This window comes from Heloderma suspectum, chromosome 10 (genome assembly GCF_057233095.1).
Source record: "Heloderma suspectum isolate Gila_16-S chromosome 10, 16-S_ref, whole genome shotgun sequence".
Classification (NCBI taxonomy): Eukaryota; Metazoa; Chordata; class Lepidosauria; order Squamata; family Helodermatidae; genus Heloderma; species Heloderma suspectum.
In genome coordinates, this window is record NC_139467.1 from 40,365,197 (window position 1) to 40,384,930 (window position 19,734).

General features: G+C 45.1%; 1 protein-coding gene across 2 annotated transcripts in view; it reads left to right on the plus strand.

Annotated features, from left to right (window-relative positions):
* CSMD2 (CUB and Sushi multiple domains 2) overlaps positions 1-19,734 on the plus strand; it is a 916,430-nt gene that overhangs the window by 844,775 nt on the left and 51,921 nt on the right. For both annotated transcript variants that reach the window (XM_084814421.1, XM_084814422.1), the window contains exons 54-56: positions 6,110-6,283; positions 8,261-8,449; positions 19,088-19,261. In XM_084814421.1, the coding sequence (XP_084670547.1) occupies positions 6,110-6,283; positions 8,261-8,449; positions 19,088-19,261 (537 nt within the window). The remainder of the gene's footprint in view (positions 1-6,109; positions 6,284-8,260; positions 8,450-19,087; positions 19,262-19,734) is intronic.

Below are 19,734 nucleotides of genomic sequence, written 5' to 3' on the forward strand. Positions count from 1 at the left end.
AGGGACATTCGACCAAGGTAAGTCCCATCCCGGGGGGGGCAGGGGGGCAGACCGTTTCTCCACTAATTTCGGGGGGCTGAATGCGTTGGCATTCGGCCTCCCGGAGATTCGTGGAGAAATTCTCCGACATCCCTAATCTCAAAGTGCTAAACCAAGATTTTCAAAGAGAATGAAGCCTATTCAATCACATTGCTCTCACTTAAAAAGATTATATATATATATATATATATATATATATATATTAGTGAGAGCAAAAAGGGGTTGCTCTCACTAAATACAAAAATATTTTTAAAATCTTGTTTATTTCATCTTTATTTCATCCTTTTTAATTTCCATTAGTTTCTATTTTTGTGTATGTTTTATAATGTACGTAATATATTAGTACAGGTATATAATTTATAAATAAATAAATAAATAAATATACATATATTGGGAGTGCATGCTCAAAACGTTTTTGCTGATAGGGGTGCGTGATCAAAAACGTTTGGAGACCACTGCTCTGAAGGAGGTATCCAAGGAGTGGAGAACCTTGGACTGCTGCTTCAGAGTCTGACTGGTTCTGACTGCAACCTGGAGTGGATTCACTGCCCCACTGACATTGGCACTACCAGCCTTCACTGCCTTCCATGTCTGCTTGAAGTGCTAGTGTAAATCTCCCATGGTATGATTCTGGGCATTTGTGTCTGTCACAGCTCCTATTTGGTTTCAAGTGTGTTTCTTGACTCTCTGGCCTGAAGGATTCTGAGGGCCCAGCTAAACATTCTGCTAATCACGCATAGTGTGGCTATGCATAGTAGTTTTTCTTACTCTTGTATAAGTATATCTGGCCCCAATTCATATTGAGACCACAGCACTACAGGAGGGATGGGGTTAAATCTTCCTCCCATCCATTTTTCCCATGATTCTACCCCCTGTTTCGGCGGGGGGGGGGGGAGGTTTAAAAAATAAAAGAAGTCTCATTGGGGTAGAATTTTGCAGGGAATGGGGCAGAGGTTTAACACACACACCCCTTCCCAGAGCACCATAGTCCCAATCCGAACTGAACTGAGTACGGTTCTGGAAAAGTAACTGATTGGTTTTTTATTTGGGGAAAAAAGAAATTGGTTCGTTTCTGGGTCAGTCTGAGGACAATCAGGGAGCATTTGCCCATATCTGGAAGCTGCCAAAATAGCCAGACAACAAATGCATTCTGTTAAAAACCTAACATCTTCTCAGGCACTGACAATCAAATTTCCATTGCCTTGCTGGGTTGCGCTGGCACCTTTACTCTGACACACAACGGGCAAGGAATTAAGGCCGCTGTTTGATGGGGACATGCTAGCCCACATCTTCAGAGCATGCCTGTATGCATTTAGGGAAACATGGGCCAATCCCCGATGGCCTGCAGTATCAACTTGAGAACTGTTCATCACGGTTCCATCATCAGTCCCACTATCATTCTGACTGCAAACCCAGTAAGACAGCAATCCTATGGTCGCGGGGCAAGCATCCCATGGACCATGGAGTGGCTCGGAAAATCCCTTCCGAGGTCCGAGACAGTGCTCAGACCTCGAAAGGGTAAGTCAGAGATCCGCCTTGCCCCCCTTCCCAGCTGGCACAGAAATAAATAACTGTATTGGCTGCCTCTCCGAGGTTGAAAAATCAACCTCTGAGGGCGTGCTGGTGGGTGGGGAGGGGAAGAGACCAGAGAGACCAGGATATGATTTATCTTGAACCTCCTCCACCCTCCAGCCTCCTTCCCTCCCACTTGAAAGCACCCTCGCTACATGGACTGTAAAGCCTGTCTAATGAAAATACAGGAGATCGTAGAATGGGGAGGCAAAGGTTGCCTCCACTGCTCCTCCCGACCTGCTGGCTTCAGCCTGGCAGGGCATAGGCATCTCGGAAGACTCCAAGTTCAGGGGCTTCCAAGCAGTGAGGGCACAGTCCATAGGTTTGTGCCCTAAACTATCTTTGTACTTTGGGGAAGAAGTCTTTCCCTCATTCACATCCTTCACTCCTCACTCTAAGTCAAAATCGGTATTATCAGATTCCTCAGTACTGTCTCTCAGAAGATGGGAGCACACATGGAGGATGTAACTGGCTACAAGTCACGATGGCTAGATGCTACCTCCGCATTCAGAGACAATATGCCTCTCAGTCATCAGTTATAGGGGAAAAGGGGTATTGCGTTCATATCCTGCTTATGGGCTTCGGTGAAGGTCTGCGGCCTATAGAGGCCAAGGGGGAAAAGGGTCAGCCTTAGAGGCCTCGAGTTTTCTGTTGGGAGGGGGTAACCCTGAGAGAAGTAGTTTCATTTCTCCGGTTAAGTCTCAGTTTAATTTCTCCACTCAAGTTTAATTTCTTTAGGTTTGAAGTAGGGATGTACGAAAATCACTTACCTGTTCACGGATTATGCTGATGGTGGGGGGGAGGAGTTCCGTCCCTCCCACCGGAATCCTGGATGGGGGGGGGAGGTGCTCCGTTCCTCCCCCCCGGAATCCTCCATGGCCAGCTGTGCTCTGCGGCGGCTCCGCAGAGCAGCCGGCCAGACCCAGCCAGGCCAGAGCCGTCCGCAGCCGGATTTCCGGCCGCGGAGGGCTCTGGGGGGAGAGGGAACCGCATACGCAAATGGCGGCAGCTACAGCCGCCACCATTTGCATTCCTTATTTTTGACGTCTTAATCTACGTAAATATTTACGTAGACTAAGACGGCGAAAAGAAGGGGAACACAAATAGCGTAGTGGACGCTATTTGCGTTCCCCTTATTTTCGCCGTCTTAGTCTACGTAATTATTTACGTAGACTAAGACGGCCCAAAATAAGGAATGCAAATGGCGGCGGCTGTAGCCGCCACCATTTGCGTACGCCTTTTTTTTTTACCTAGTTGTTTTAGGCTGCGTAAGTTTTTACATAGCCTAAAAAGTCTGGGTTAAAAAAAAAAAAAAGGCATACGCAAATGTCGGCAGCCGTAGCCGCCGCTATTTGCGTACGCCTTTTTTTTTTTTTTTTACCCAGACATTTACCCAGACAAACCTGCAAATGGCAGCAGTGGCAGCCGGTCGGAAGACCAGCCGCAGCCGCAGCTGCCCGGAAGATCCGCCCCAGGTAAGTCTCATCCCGGGGGGATCCGCGGGGGGGCGGGGGGGGCAGGCTGTTCTGCCACAGATTTCAGGGGGCCGAATGCACTGGCATTCGGCCTCCCTGAGATCCGTGGCGGAATTCTCTGCCATCCCTAGTTTGAAGTAGGTTTTGGTTTTGAGGGAGGAAGTTATATAAAGAAAGGGAGAGAGCCAGTAAGAGTCAGAAAGATCAGGCTGCAGCCAGAGCAAGAGTAACAGAGAGACATCCAGAGCCTGAAGGGAGAACAGAGTCTGAAGAGTGAGTAGGAAGAAGCAGCCTAGAAAAGTCTAAGGACAGCTAGGGTAAAGGGACTTGTGTTTTACAACTTTTATTCTCTCTTAACGCCTTTTGTATCACTCAGCTCTATTATGTAAATACCTTTAGTTGTGATTTGCTTGCTTTAATTTTCCAGTAAACTGTTGTGGTTAAACCCCAAGTGTCTGGTGTGTCAAATCACCCCATGTCTACAGCCTAAACCCCACGTTACTGGGAAGGGGAAGTTTAAAAGAAGGAAGGTGGAACTCTTAAGGAGGCAACAGATCCTTAAGGAACAACCGCTCAGGGAGTCCAGGTCATAAAGGGAACCTTGACAGCTTCTCATAGGCATCTGGTTGGCCACTGTGTAAAACAGGATGTTGGACTGGGTAGTCCTTTGGTCTGATCTAACAGGGCTGATCTTATTGTTACTTCCTACACTTTTCATTGGCCCAACACCAACATTGCCAATGTTGCTTTGTTTTCGGCTAAACACATTTTTATTTACGCAAGTTTTTCCTGAATGACCAGCCATGGTTTTATTGGTATAACTTGATTTCAAATGCTTTTATTCTTTTGTTGTTGTTGTTGTTGTTGTTTTCACTGTTCACCACTCTGGAATCATTTTTAGAAAGTGAGTGGTTTATAAACTTTGTAAATTAAAATTTAAAAATAAACACACTTTCCAAAGCAGTAATTTATTTTGTGTAGAATGCCCAGCCAAAAATTTCAGCCATAGGTCTTCCTCGGGGGCACTAAAACTAATAGCACAGATTTTAAAAGGATGTTAAGATGAATGCAAAGTGCCAGAACAAATCCTAGAGTTCCTATGGTTGCCGCCAATCGACTTGCTAATGTCCCATGTGTGCGGCTGCACAAAGACCCAAAGAAGAAAAACAAGTAGTTTAAAACCTGTAGTTAACGTTCTTTGACTGGTTTTCTGTGCCCTCACACAATCCATCCTCTTCCCGCACTGTGGGCTTAACATTTGTCTTGGGGTTTACTGCGGATAGGATGGTTGTTTGCACACTGCCAAAAAAGAAGATCACCCCAAAACAGAACAAAAGACAACAGTGATTTGCATAACATTTGCATATGCTAATGGGCAGGTGTAGGTGTGAATTTAGAAATTCTTGCAGTATATCTCACCACAGTGGGATGGACTGGGACCCATGTGCCTGCACAGTCTGTTCTCCAGGTTGATGAGCAACGTCAAGATGCCTGCTCAACCTTCTTAGTGTAGTTCTCGATCGATAGGGGATGCCTTCAAATATAGAACCATCCTCTAATAGCCCTTCAAACTGAGGACTGTCCACTGTAAAGTAGGAGACATGGCCACCCTAGCTGTGGACTATAAGGAACTCAGAGCTCCTTGGATCTGCCCTCAAGGCATGCAATGGCCAAGAGTTTCCTCAATCAAAGGAAAGCATTAGAAGGCTCTTCTAAGCCCTAGAAGTTTCCAAAATGTTGCTCTGAGCAGGTGTAGGCCCCAATATGTGCAACTGCACAAAAGACCACTTGAAGAATGTTACTAACTGGTAAGCAATTTGTTTATCACTTGCTCCCCCCACCCCGCCTTTTCCTCTTTAGATAATTGCCCTTAGAATTGTAAAAGCTAAGTGCCAGCTTTCAGAATCCTTCCAAATCACCACATTATTCAGCAGCCTATCATTGTCGAATGGTGTAATCTACACAGAGGGCCTGCTCAGATCCACATGGGGGGAGGCTGGTTAGGGTAACTATGGAAAAGGGGTAGTGAAACCATGACACACGTGCCCGTCACACAACCAGGAACCACATGGTGCTGTGTTGTTCCACTAACCACCAGCCCTCCGTAGTTACCTGGTGATCTTCCCAGCGTGGTTACCAAGAATCCCGTCATCCTCCACAGTGCAAATGGGCTCCCAGCAGCCACTCTGGCATCCAAAATGGCCATGCAACCATAGAGAGAGTCCATGGCGGCTAGATGGATACTCTAGCCGGCAGACTGTATGGTTGTGGTCTGGAAGTCCTCTGGAGCCCGTTTTAACCACTGGGGAGCTCACCAGACAACACGGTAACCCACCCCAGGGGCCCTTAACCCTTTTGCAGGGGGGTGGTTGGCAGGGGTGGCTTACTAGCCACAGGGAACATGGTTTTCTCTCCCCATATGACACAGGAAGCTACCATGGTTAGCGGAAACTCCCTAACCATCATGCCTTTGCATTACATGTGAATACTGCCAGAGTGTGTTGGCTTCTGAAAATTCCCCATTTCTAGCAACCTACAGCCTAAACTGGAGATGGTCGAGAGCTAGAAACCTGACATTTTGGTTTTGCCACACTTCCTCATGACATAAATTGAAAATCGCTGGTTCTCCCATCCCTAGCAAAAACAAAGTAGGGTGGGGGTGGGTTATAGAAAGAAGGATGGCCGTCACCACTACCAGGACAAGCCCGATTGGCCCCAAGACTTTGAATAATGTTGTGCCCTCTGGAAAAATAGCGGGAAATGGCAGGGCAGCGAGGGGGACATTTTTGCTCAGTCCTGTTTTCTAGTGGGTATTCATACAAGCAAGCATAGCAAGCAAGAAAATGAAGAAGGGATGATTTTAGCCGGGGTGGCTTTGAAGGGGAACTGGATACTCTTTAAATACGTGCTTGAGAAACTTCATCCATAGCGCCTTGCTACATTCTGCTCCCTGCTTGAATGCATCCATACTTCATCCAGGCAACAAGAGCAGGGTGAGTGACATCTTGACTTTCTCAATGCAGCCATAACCTGTGGTCACCCAGGCAATCCAGCGAATGGCCTGACACAAGGCAACCAGTTCAACCTGAATGACGTGGCCAAGTTTGGGTGCAACGCTGGCTACCGCCTGGAAGGGACATCCAAGTCCCAGTGCCTGGTGAATGGTCAGTGGAGTAACGCCTTGCCCATCTGCCGCAGTAAGTCTATCCCCCCCTTTTCTTGGCATGCTTCTATCTCAGGTCTGAATATTACAGGGGCTTTTGTGAAACCCTGGGAGTTCCACAGCTTGCAGCAGCATCCTTTTACCTTCACCTCTTGAGAAGCATGGAACCGCTGTTACTGCAGTCATTACAAGCTCCCTCCTTTCACTACTGTGCAGCAGGTTTTGGAAAGAGAGAAGGAGCCTTTAGACATGTTAAACTGAAAGAATAATGATATTTCAGTTTGAGTGCAATGCAGAAGTCATGGAGGAAACACAGCCCAACCTCACTTTCAGCCATACGTTGGCTGGTGATAAGAAAAAATAATAATCAGATCATAGAAAATGAATAGGGACTCTCCATGAGTGCATACTTATATAATTATTTAAAAAAAAAATGCACCAGAAGAGATAAAGAGCAGTCAAGAGAGGGAAGGAGACTCCTTCCTGGCATCTCAACAAGCTGGAGCCAGGAGTCTTGTCTTAAGGCAAATGTACCACAGATGTATGCAGTTCAGTTCCACATCACTGCACTGAGCTGTGATTTGGGCTCTCAGTCAACCAGCCATGGGAACTCTTCAGGCAATGCATATTAATTCACCACCCACCACATTCAAAAGAGCAGGAACTTATCAGCCGTGGCACCCTCCCTCTCAACAAAGGAAAACAGGGGAGGAGGGAGCGCCAAAAAATGAAAGAGCAAAGGAAGAGATGGGCCTGAAGGTGATGTTTGCAAGCAACAACATACTCTGTGAAGAATGCCCAAATGCATTTCAATCACATGCCTTCTCCAGGGCCACGAAATAAATGAAGTATATTTAAAAATAGACATTAAAATGAATTGAAAGTGTCAAAACAAATGCTAAATTTCTAACTTTTGTTAGGAAGCATAAATGTTACAATATATAGCTACATTTAACATTGCTAATCATTATTCATCCTTCCAGTTTTCTGAAATGTGGATGCTATTACTGATATGTAAATAATTGTTTATGCAATATTACATCATTTATATTTCCTATAAAAATCAGGTATTTATGTTTTACCTACCTCTTCCTGCTCCCTTCCTCTGGCACCAACTTCCTGTAGACGTCCACAGTCCACCCACCCTGGGCTGACTTTCAGGAACCAGGTCAAGGCTATTAAAAAAAAAAAAAATCCCAGGACTTGTTAGGAGATGGGAGATGTCTTTTTTTTTTTTTTTAATGTGCTGCTGATTCCTTTGTTTTGTTTTGTTTTGTTATTGTCTTTAAATGTAGCTTAATTGATGGATTGTAATTCTACTTAATTATTGCAATTGTTTCAACAACATTGTTGTTGCAGCTCATTTTGTGCGCCATCTCAAGTGTCGTTGGTCTAAAGGAAGGCTAAAAAAATACGAGAAATGAATAAAAATTAGGGTTATGTTAACCAGGCCCAGAGGAGAAAAGGGGGCTACCAGTCTGGCCCTTGCCCCAAAGCCCCAACTGTGTTTTGTTTTTCAGCCTTCCAGGGATGTTTTATCTGCTTTCAGCGTTGTATTTAAAGTTCTCGAATTCCCTCTCTCCTGTCCTCCCCCACTTCCAGCACACCTCCCCCCTCCCCTCCCATGTCATCTGCCTTTCATACCCCTGACAAATACACCCCTCCCCCAAATCCAGACAATTCTTCTCTCTTGGTTGGAGATGAGGTGGAACCCCAATCCGGGAATAATCCAACTAGCAATGTATATTCTATCCTTCATTTCTGTTCATGATTGGGATCCTTCTCCCCAGTGTTTGACTAGTTTTATTTTAACAACTTTACATGGTTAAACAACTTTACATCCATAAAAAAATTAATTCCAAGGCCTTAAGGAAAGGAAACCAAATTTTGAAAAAGAATGACATAAGAATTTGACCCTTTTTATCTTACTTTAGTTTAAAAAGAAATCCTCTTTCCTTTGTTACACCCTGTTTTTCTTTTTCTTTTTTCTTTTTCTGTGATTTGCTTGCAGTTGTAAACTGTACTGACCCCGGGCACCTGGAAAACAGCGTCCGACAAGTGCAACCGAGTGGGCCTCACAGATACAGCTTTGGAACAACCGTCTCTTATCAGTGCAACCATGGATATTACTTACTGGGCACCCATGTCCTTACCTGTCAGGGGGATGGCACTTGGGATCGGCCCCTCCCAATGTGTCATTGTAAGTTGTTTGGTTTCCTTTAGAGCAGGGGTGCCGAACCTCTTTTGGCCCTAGAGCCAAATTCCATTTCAGAGAAGCTCTCGGGGGCTGCGTGCCAGTTGTGGGTGGGGACAAAGGCAAAAGGGGCGGAGTCAAATATACAAAATATTCCAGCATATTATAGCTTAATGCTCTTACTGTCAGCAACTAAGCCTTAGGAGAGGCATTTCAACCTTTTAGAATGCGGAGAAACTGCACAAAAGCTGGGAAGCCACCAAATGGTTGGGGAAGGGGGTGGGGCCTTCTGGGGAAGCCCAAAGAGCCATTTTGGGACCCCAGGTGGCCGGATTTGGCTCTCAGGCCTGAGATTCCACACCCCTGCTTTTGAGGCTGAGTTCCTTAATGGTACATGTTTTGCAAATGTTTCTCTCATCACACACACAAAGCTGGCCATTTAAAATATAAAAGAGGCAGTTCACTTTCTATGCTGATGTTGCTGAGGAAACTCACATTATGTTCTTAGGGGTAGGGGGAAATCTCCAAAGCAAGTTGGAAGGCTTTATTTTGTGCCATCTTTCTCTGTTTGATGCATTCTGAAGATAGTATTTGAGTTTTCATCAAAGAGAAAGTCAAGGATAGTGGGAGTTGTCATGTGGTGGGAGGAAGAGGTAGGTATTAGTCAGAGCAACAGGAGTGTAGAGCTGGGCAACCATTGCAGTCTTTGCAGGGGGCACCTCTGTGTTTTCAAGCTGTTCTCCATGAGGTCTAGAAACTTGTTTTTAAAAAGATGAATATGACACTTAAGACTCTCAGGAATCCAAGTTCTGCATGGGATCCTAGATTCTGTGCATGGAATCTCAAAAGACAAACTACCACCCAGCCCAAACCTGTGAAAAAACCATCCCTTTTTTATTAATTTGACTGGGTGAATACATGTCTTATCTGCCTTTATATTCTCAACTGTTCAGTTTCAAGTCGTGGAACCTATAGGATCCCTACCTTAACTTAATTTAGGTGGGTGAAAGAATAAGGAAGGAGACACATACATGAATGGTTGAATGTTTGCAGCAGTTTACAACAAAAAAGCAATAATTTAGGATTGCTCTCCCTCCTCCTTTTGTTCATTTGTGTATCCAGAGCCAGCCCCAACTTTGAACAGCATATCCAACTCCTCTTGGCAGAAATCCTCTTCACTTCCAAGGTCATTCCCTGCCCACCCCCCTGCCCACCCCCAGGTTATATGTTGTCCACTATGCATTGGCCCTAGCCAGCCATTTTGCGAGCTCCAGGAAAGTAGAACTTCCACCTCAGCTAACATTACCTACAGGTTGGAAGGGAGAGGAGCTGGGACAATTAGCCAGAAGAGATTATAAGCAGAGATAATGAACAAGGGATGGGTTGAAGAAAGGCAGCTAACAGCTTCTGCTTCCCTATGTATTCACGTACAGTCTCCTCAAGGTGCCTCTTCCTGGCAGAGCCTCACCATTCTCAAATGTTCAAGCTCAGCGTACATGAGGCGACTTTGATGCGCAACATGTAGTGAGGCTCTGAGCTGAGGAATATATGAGGTGGCTGAAAATTCCCAAACCCCTTCTCCTGTTTGGTAGGACCAGCACAGAAATCAGTAGTAGTCTCCATGGCAAGCACGAGTGGGCACATACACTCTCCACACTTCCACAGTTAAATGGGAGGGGATAGGTTTTATATACATATAAAACCCTGAAGCTTCAGACCAATTGGTAGGATTTAGGGGTGGATGCACCTGCCTGTTTCTGGTCTGTATCATTTTCATGTTTTTTAACCTGTAATTCCTTTCCATTGCATTTAGGCATGAATCTGCATTTTTTTAAATCCAATGATAGCTATGTTCCAATTTGCACATAATTCCAAGAGACTCAGACCAGGTCATTTGATGCAGGAATGAGCAAAGACTGTATTCCTCAACCATCCCTAGAAGGAGTAGGGGGCAACTAGTCCACTATCTAGGGAGCAGATTTCCTCCTAGGACAGCCACTGGTTACACTAGTTTGCCAATCATTATGAAAAATGACTTTCAGAGATGTGTTACTGCCCAGGGGAACCCAAGAGCTTTATATTTGATTCAACTGAAGATGGTCCAAGGTCTCACCCCTTTTAAACACATTCCTTATATTTATTTTTTTAGTTCAAGTTTTTCCTTCCCTCTTCCCCTCACTGTTAATCAATTAAAGGAGCAAGCACATTTTTGGCACCTTTCATTTCCCCCATGTTGTCAGCATGCTACCTTGCCACCATGGGAAATTGATAAGTGAATCCCATATTGCTCATATTGGAGATGCCAGAGAAATATTGGACAAGTGACATTGAACAGCTGTTATTTTAAAAACTAACGTGACCACCAGATCTTGCCTCACACAAGGTTTCTGGGGAAATTGGGAGGCTCCTGCTTGAAGAAAAAACATCAGAGAAATCAAGGAACCTGAAGAGTTTTGATGAAACCGGGGGGAAAATATATTGTGGGGGTTTAATATATCACTACCTGGAACCCACAGAAAACGTTGATCCAAGTTGTTAACCATGTGGGCATCATCCTCTACATTTCACCAGAAGGCATGTCCTTTTGGGAGCCTGGAATTGGGCAAAGCTCAGAAGACCCAAGACTAGTGCCTCTATCCAATTATGCCTAAAGCAAAATTTTGAGGTGAATTTGGAAATCCCTACTGAAGAATGCTGAGGAAACCAATGCGTGAGTGTGTGTTTTTAAAGCACAAATAAGACTAACAAAAATTATCAAAGTTGCGGGAAGGGGTTCATACAACCCTATTCCTGGATGCTACAAGAAAAAAAGAATGTTTGCTAGACGCTGTTCTGTTCCGGGCAAAGTCCACTGGGTGAACAAGGATATCGGAGCAAGAGTTCAGGCATTTTTTGCAAGCAACCTTCCTAATATTTTGAATCTCAGTTTCCAGAATATACATATTTTTGTATGCATTTTTTTAATTGGAGAACTCCATTGCAAAATTCAGAAAAGTTCAAATTTCAAATGATAACTGAGTTTTGGCTCACGTAGTGATTCCAAAGTACAAAATTAGGTATATGTGCATTAAAATGCGAACTGAACAAATTTCTTCCCCCATTCCCAACCAAAAGATGGCAGACAAGGATGTTACTTCAACAGAGCCAACAAAAGGTTTAAGTAAGCTCCAGGCAAGTCCAGGTTTCTAAATCCACCCTCAAGAGGGAGCCATCCGTGCTTAACAGGGCCGTGCCTGGGGTGCTGAGGGAATCTTTGGTTCTTCTCTGGGTTTGGAAGTGGAGTCCTCAGACCCTTCTCCTGGTTGTAGGGGGACCTGTCCATGGGTCATGGCAGAGTCTTCACCTGTGTGTATTTTGGAAGGAATACCCCTGGCAGTTTGGGAACAGATTGAGGAGGTCATGGAAGCACTACAGTAAACTTACAAACAAATCTCACCAAACCTAACCTCTCAGCGTAAAGCTTTTCTTTACAAACAAAACACTTTTAAAGAGAAAAAGATTAGGAAGCTAGAAATCCAGCAGATGTTTATTTCTACTTGTGCAGGATGCAACACCAATGAAAGCAGTTTTTTAAAAAAATCTTTTTAGGATTCCTTTTCAGGTGAGAAGATCACTAGTGCCGTATTATCTAGGTGGCTAAAAGAGTTAATCGTAGTAGCATACAAATCTCTGAGCAAGACACATTCCTGCAAGGTGCTAGATAGAACATTCCCTGAGAGGTGGCTGCAGCAACATCCTTGACTTCCATTTGAGGTTGTGCTCTGGTTGAAGAAATGTGTAGAGCACCTACATGGATGTCCATTCATACCTGCATAAGGCACCAGAGCAGCCTTCACCATGCTGGTGCCTTCCAGAGGTTTTGGCCTTCAGCTTTCATCACTTGCAGACGGCATGGCCAATGGTTAGGAATGCTGGGAGTTGTAGTCCAAAACTTCTGGAGCACACCAGATTGCCTGCTCCCGCACTAGAGGATCGATGCCTTGTCATATGGAGATGCTGCCTTTGGAAGGCAGGAACTTCGGAATGTTCTGTGAACCAAATTGTTGAGGACACAGAGTGTTCCATTCCACCCAGTATGAAACTGCTCTTGTACTTCCCAGTGAGCAGACCGCCTTACGACCGCCAGAGTGAGGATGGAGACATGAATTTGCCTTACCTGTAACTCTTCCAGTGGATGCAGGGCAATTTGCCACACCATTCAATGGTGTGCCTCTCTGTTGCCTGACTTAGGGGTGGGATTACATTGCGAAAACCCGAGTTCTTACTGTGTCCTCTCTTTCTCGGTACTAAGCTACGTATTGAATTCATTGCTTGCTAAGTCACTCTGTTAGGCTGGAGAAAACTTGAGGCCTTCCATTGCTTAGTCATGGTCTGGGTGTATGAGGAGCCCCCTCCTCCAATATAAGGCTTAATTGGAGGAGGACCCTGTCTATGACCAGGAGGAGAGACATGACTTGCAGTGACTTGCCCTGCATCCACCAAGAAGAGCAGGAAATATACAGGTAATGCAGGATTCCAGTCTGTGCTATGTTTGCTCCTGCAGAAACAGTTAATGGAAGGAGCTGGCATCACCCCCCATGTTGATAAAAGGCATTCCATTGGGTGGAAATATATCTAATCTTTGTGGAGAGGAGTGCCAAAAGATATTATTTCCAAGTTTCATCAATTTCTTTTTTAAAATACCCTACTAAGATAGGTGAATTATGCTTTAGTGAAATCTGGCACACTGGAAGTTGTTAATCCTTAAAAGTGCTGTCACTGCTGCAGGTTTTTAGCTTAGGTATAATTTCTGGAGGATCAGTTATTAAATTGTTTGCCACAGCATGAGTTCTTAAGGGTTAGCTCTCAGAGCATCTCTTTGGAAATCTTGGCACCTTCTTACTTGCAGCTCAGAGCCAGGATCTTAAAAAACCAAACCCCAAATGCCCACATATGCAAACACATTCACTCATTATCTTCTTTGTTATTACAGAGTACACTTCACATATTCCACCCAGATGTTGCCATTAGCATTTTCAGAACCCACTGAAACAGGGAGAAAGGGTGGTGGGGAAGAAAGGGCTTCTGTGGCCAAGATTCCTTTCATGTTAAGAACCCTTTCAATCAGAACAGATTGAATGCCCCTTGCAGAGGTATATAGCGAGCCATGCTTTTTTCACAAGGAGCACACTTGTGGCCTGCCCCTGTTAATTTAATCTAGAAGGGTCTCCTATCAAAAGGGTGTAAGTGTCAGGCTCCTGGCCAAGCCAAGCCCAGGAGAGACCTCTTTGGAGAAAGAGAAGTTGTGGGATTCCTCAGCCAACTCCATACCCACAGAGAACATGGGGCAACCTGAGCCATCCCATTGAAGTGATGTCCTAGCCTGAAGTCTTCGACTCCCTCCCAAGTAGGAACCCATTTGCAAGTGGAGCACGATGGGCTTTCATTGATTCAGCCCCCTGGACTTCATTCTGTTTTCTGCTTACTGACCTAACTCAGTCTGCAGCAAGTTGGGACAGGTAGCATCTTTTCTGTATTGTTCAGTTTGCACAAATTACAATCCCAATTGGCGCAGATTTGCACAAATTGCCCAAATTATGGCTGCAATTTGCATAATTTGTGCAAATTACACAGCTGTGTGCAAATTGAGCTGCAATTTGTGCCATTCTTCATTTGTGCAAATTCTGCCCCCCAATCCCCCCCCCCCAAACCCTGCAAAAAGTCCTGTGGCTCAGCTTGCGAATGCAAGCTGAGTTGGGTAGCAAACGGAAATCTATTGAGCCCCAAAAGGGCTGGATTTCAAAATGACAGACATCCCTAATCCCAAGACCTGCTATTATTCCTGACTGTCCTCCCACAGTTTACCAGAGCACAGCTGGCCACCAGAAGACCTTTTCACCCAAGGTTTACTCAGCAGGAAAAGCCTTCTTGAGAGCCAAGGTCTACTGAGGAGGAAACTCAGCTGCAACTGCTGAATCAGGAACTGCCTGCATATAAGCCTTCTGTCTTCTCCCAGACTTTGCTGGGTTAACAGCTCTGTGTTCTTTGCACCAGCTGCATGCTAAGGATAGTAGATGAGTTCACACAATCAGGCAGAATAAGCTACAGCAAGCAACCGGTAAGCCAGAGTGGGCAGAAGGTAGATCTTTGTACTTCAAGTCCCAGACGCCTCTGCCAGCATGGCCAATAATGAGGAATACTGGGAGTTGAAGTCCAAAACAAATGACGATCTACTTTCTGCCCACCCCTGTGGTAGACCATTAACCATACAGAATGCCTCCCATTATTAGGTCACTCCATATTTCAGCAGCTTTACAAAAGCCATAATCACGTATTCCTCCCATGCATAGGGGACTTAAGGGGGTGGGGAGGCTTTAAATGGTCAAGTGTATTCCTTCACTGGTAAAGCACACAACTAACATTTCTCTTCTCCCACCCTCAACTGCCATTCCATGCTTTACAACTGCTTCTGCATTCCCGATACCTTAGAGCAACAATAACAAAACTGTTTGCCAACCCTGGGTTTAAATAAATCCTTTTAGGGTGTGCAGTTTTATATTTTAAACTCACTTAAAAGTTAAATCATAGCACTATAAGGATGACAGGAATAAAATGGAGTTTGCTTCTGCTGTCCTCTGGTGGTCATTTGGGAGACCCCTGAGCTGTGGGTCATGACTAACTTATCCCATTCAATTCAATGTGTTTTATGACAATTATGCTGAAATCTGAATCCAACCCAACACTTGACACCAAGAGTCACTTAATACAAGGGGGAGAACCCATTAGAAACGTTCATGGATCTGCTTAACTATACAACAATTTCCAATAATTACAATAGCAACAGTTGGGAGCAGATTCATTGTAAAACTAAGTAAAGGTGCTGTAATCTAACGTATAGTTTAGCCTTTAATCATTTCAGTGCTAAAAAGGTGTTATTAATTCTAATCTTTAGTTCATACACATGCAAATTTCAAATACAAACTCTAACTGAACCATAAATTGGGAATGAAAACAAGGCTACAACCCTAAGAATGCCTAATTAAAGGTTAACTCCATCAAAATCAATTGGATTCACTTTGGATAAAATACAGTAAGGGCCAGAAATATTGGAACAAGGATAACTGTTTTGGCAGTTGGCCTCCATACACCACCACATTGAAGTTGAAAGGAAACACACCCAGATGGTTGCAAAGTCAGGACTTTCAGCTGTAATTCAAGGGGTTTGACAAAAGTGGGGCACTAACCATTCAGGAAGGACAGCCAGTGGCATACATACACCACCATCGTTTGTGGCTCATAAGTAATGGAACAATGGCTGACAAGCAGCTGCATGGCCAGATGTGGCCTGTTTCCGGGGTACCCCATGACCAATCAAGCAGAGAAAAGGCCTGGAGGTGGTTCTGAGTGTTACGTTTGCATTTGGTAGCTGTTCACTGGAACTCCCAACATGAGGTCCAAAGAGGTGTCCATGCGAGTGAAGGAGGCCATCATTAGGCTGAGGAAACAAAATAAACCCATCAGAGAGATAGCGAAAACAGTGGGAGTGGCCAGTACAACAGCTTGGAACATCCTGAAAAAGAAGGAATGAACTGGCAAGCTCAGCAAAAGGCCTAGAAGACCACGGAAGACAACTAAAGTGGATGACCGCAGAATTCTGCTCATGGTGAAGAGGAACCCTTGCACAACATCTAGCCAGGTCAAGAATGCTCTTGAGGAGGTAGGCATGTCATTGTCAACATCTACAGTCAAGAGACGGCTTTATGAATGTAAATACAGAGGCTTCACAACAAGGTGCAAACCACTGGTAATGCTCAAGAACAGAAAGGCCAGATTAACCTTTGCCAGCAAACATCTAAAAAGGCCTGCCCAGTTCTGGAGTAAGATTCTTTAGACTGATGAAACTGATAGGACGCCGCTTCATATTGCAGATGGATAATGACCCAAAACATACAGAAAAACCTATCCAAGAGTTTCTCAAGGCAAAGAAGTGGGATGTTCTTCAATGGCCAAGTCAGTCACCTGATCTCAACCCAATAGAGCATGCTTCTCACTTACTGAAGACAAGACTGAAGGCAGAAAGACCCGCAAACAAGCAGCAGCTGAAGGCAGCTGCAGTAAAGGCCTGGCAAAGCATCTCGAGGGAGGGAACTCAGCATTTGGTCATATCTATGGGTTCCAGACTTCAGGCAGCCATTGACTGCAAAGGATTTTCATCCAGGTATTAAAGGCGATCCTTAAGTTTGAAATGATGTTGGTTTGTTCCATTACTTATGAGCCACCAACGATGGGGGTGTGTGTGAATGCCTCTGGCTGTCCTTCCTGAATGGTTAGTGCCCCACTTTTGTCAAACCCCTTGAATTACAGCTGAAAGTCCTGACTTTGCAACCATCTGGGTGTGTTTCCTTTCAACTTCAATGTGGTGGTGTACAGAGGCCAATTGCCAAAACAGTTATCCTTGTTCCAGTATTTCTGGCCCTGACTGTTAGGATATTAGCATTGAGATGAAATATACTGTGATTTCTCTTTGCAAGCCAGTGCAGCTGAGTGTTAAACCAGTCATCCCCGACTGGTCCCCTCCAGATGGCTAGCTGAGGGATGCTGGGAGTTGTAGTCCAACACATTTGGAAGGCATCCAGTAGGGGAAGGCTGGGGTAGAGTGTTGTTTGTCACTCAGGAGACCTGGGTTCTAGTCCCCGCTCAGCCATGAAGCTCGACTAATGAAACTTGGCCATGACAGAAGTGCCCACTCATCATAGTTCCAACCAATGAAGCTCAGCCATGAAGCCCCCTGGGTTCTAGCTCCCTGGGGTCCGAGTTCTAGATCTACTTTCTAGACCCCACTCAGGCCTGAAGCTCCCCCAATGAAGCTCGGCCATGAAGGAGGTGCCTGCTTGTCATAGTTCTGACCAATGAAGCTCAGCCATGGGTTGTAGATACCTGAGAACTAGGTTCCAGATCTGGGTTTCTATTCCCCACTCAGTCATGAAGCTCACTGAATCTCGGTCATGAAGGAGGTACCCGCATGTCATAGTTCCAACCCATGAAGCTCGGCCATAAAACTCCCTGGGTTCTAGTCCCCACTCAGCCATGAAGCTGACTGGGTGACTGAGCCAGTAACTGACTCTCCGCCTAACCTACCTCACAGGGTTGTTGTAAAGATACAATGGAGATAAGGAGGACTATGTGAGCTGCCTAGTGTTCCTTGGGAGGGGGATCTCATATGTGGGACAAACCCCTCCCCAGTGCCCTTTGCCCTTTCTGCCCCCCCCAATACTTTTTCCCTGATACTGCCACTGGTGTACACCAGGCCTTAGAGGTAAAACAAGACAGGCAGAAGCTCCTCTGTGATGTATCTTTGCCAGGCAATACCCTTTCGATCCATGTAGGCTGAGTTCACCAGTTGTTCGGTGGTGTTTCCATGTGTGTTTTTGGCCTTTAGAGCTAAAACACAATAGCCAAAGCTGAACATGGTATAACTCAGCCTCTCCCAACCAGGTGCTCTCCAGACATATTGGACTACAACTCCCAGCATGCTAGTAGTAGTAGTCCAACATATCTGGAGTGCACTGGAGCACACATCTCCAACATATCTGGAGCACACCAGGTTGGGGAAGGCTGGTATATCTCCTCTTGGTTGGCTGGACCATTTTAGACAGCGGTGAAGGGTCGGATGAATGTGTGAATGCTTCTTCGCATACTATAATTTCTACAATACTGAAACAGCACATCAGCGAGAAGGTTCTAGGATGTCCTTCTCTCTAACACGCTAGTTTTGTACATGTAGGAAAGACGTGATGCGTTCAGCTCCCCACCTGCAGTCTAAAATGGCACAGCCCCACCAAAAGATGTGCCGTGTCCAGACAGTGTAAATGTCTTTTTCTTTTTTTTCTTTTCTTCTTGTAGCTCTGAGGATCAATTACACCTAGAAATGGGCAAATCTGTCAAGCATGATGATTCTCATTTTTCCACTGTTAAGTTTGTTCCATCCCATTTCCACATCGGATTGTAATTTTTTTTCTTCTGTCTGCATGAAAATGTGTATGTATTTTCCTATTCATTTTTGTACATATTTTTTGAATGTACACATTTTGTGCACACTTTGAAGTGTTTTTTTGCACCATTTTCAAAATAAACGTAATTTTGTATGCACTCTTTCATATGTACACATTTTTGTGCACATGTTTTCAAATGTGTTCCTGTTCTTGTTTAGGTTCACGAAGTGCAAATCAGATAAGTTCAATCAAGATGCAAACCAAACACATTTCTCACCCATCCCTAATTACGCCATCATTTATTTTCTTGGTTTACTATGGTAAAATCAGCCCAAACCGACAAACTCACTGGACTTCAATAAGTTGAAGTGATCTTGTGAATATCCACATGGTGATTTGCCCCATCCTGATTTCAGTCCATTTGGGGAACATTCTCTGGGAGACATGACCTGAACCCACCATTCTAAGGCAAACCAAAATCCACTGGAAAAGTCAACTCTTGTTGGCCTCACTGCATTAGGAATGGTTCTATTAATTGACTCCAAAATGATTGTTGGCTCAGACCCAAAACTGCCATTGCTGTTAGAAGCAGCTTTCCTGTTCTTCCTATGAATGTTTGAGGTGAAATATTACACTAGATCTGCTCAAAAGTTTGTTGTCCCCTTTGTTTCAGTGGTCTCCTGCGGTCACCCAGGATCCCCGCCTTATGCCCAGATCTTGGGTGATGTCTACACAGTTGGGTCCGTGGTGCGTTACAGCTGCCTGGAACGGAGGAGCTTGATCGGCAATGCCACCCGCATGTGCCAACTTGATGGGCGCTGGAGTGGCTCTCTGCCTCACTGCTCAGGTGGGAAGACTTGGAAGCATGGTAGAGCAGTGGAGGCTGGTGAGTCCAATGTCAGTGAGGCAGTGAATCCGCTCCAAGTTTCAGTCAGAACCAGTCAAAACTCTAAAGGAGCCATCCTAGGCGTTCCACACTTTGGATGGCTCGTTTAGAGTTCTGACTGGTCCTGGAGCACCTCGGGTAGCTCCTTTAGGGTTCTGACTGGTCCTGGAGCACCTCGGGTAGCTCCTTTAGGGTTCTGACTGGTTCTGACTGAACCCCGGAGCGGATTCACCACCCTGCTGACATCGGAGCCACCAGCCTCCACTGTGGTGGAGGTTGGTGCAAACAATGGCTTTATTTATTGATTTGTTGTTGTCTTCTTAAATAGATCCACAAGGTCGACGGCTCAGGCAGTTTATTTCTGCCCGGCCTTTGCATCCAGAGATGCCTTTTTTAAACAATTAGGAAGGTTGTAGGCAGAAAAGAAAAGGATG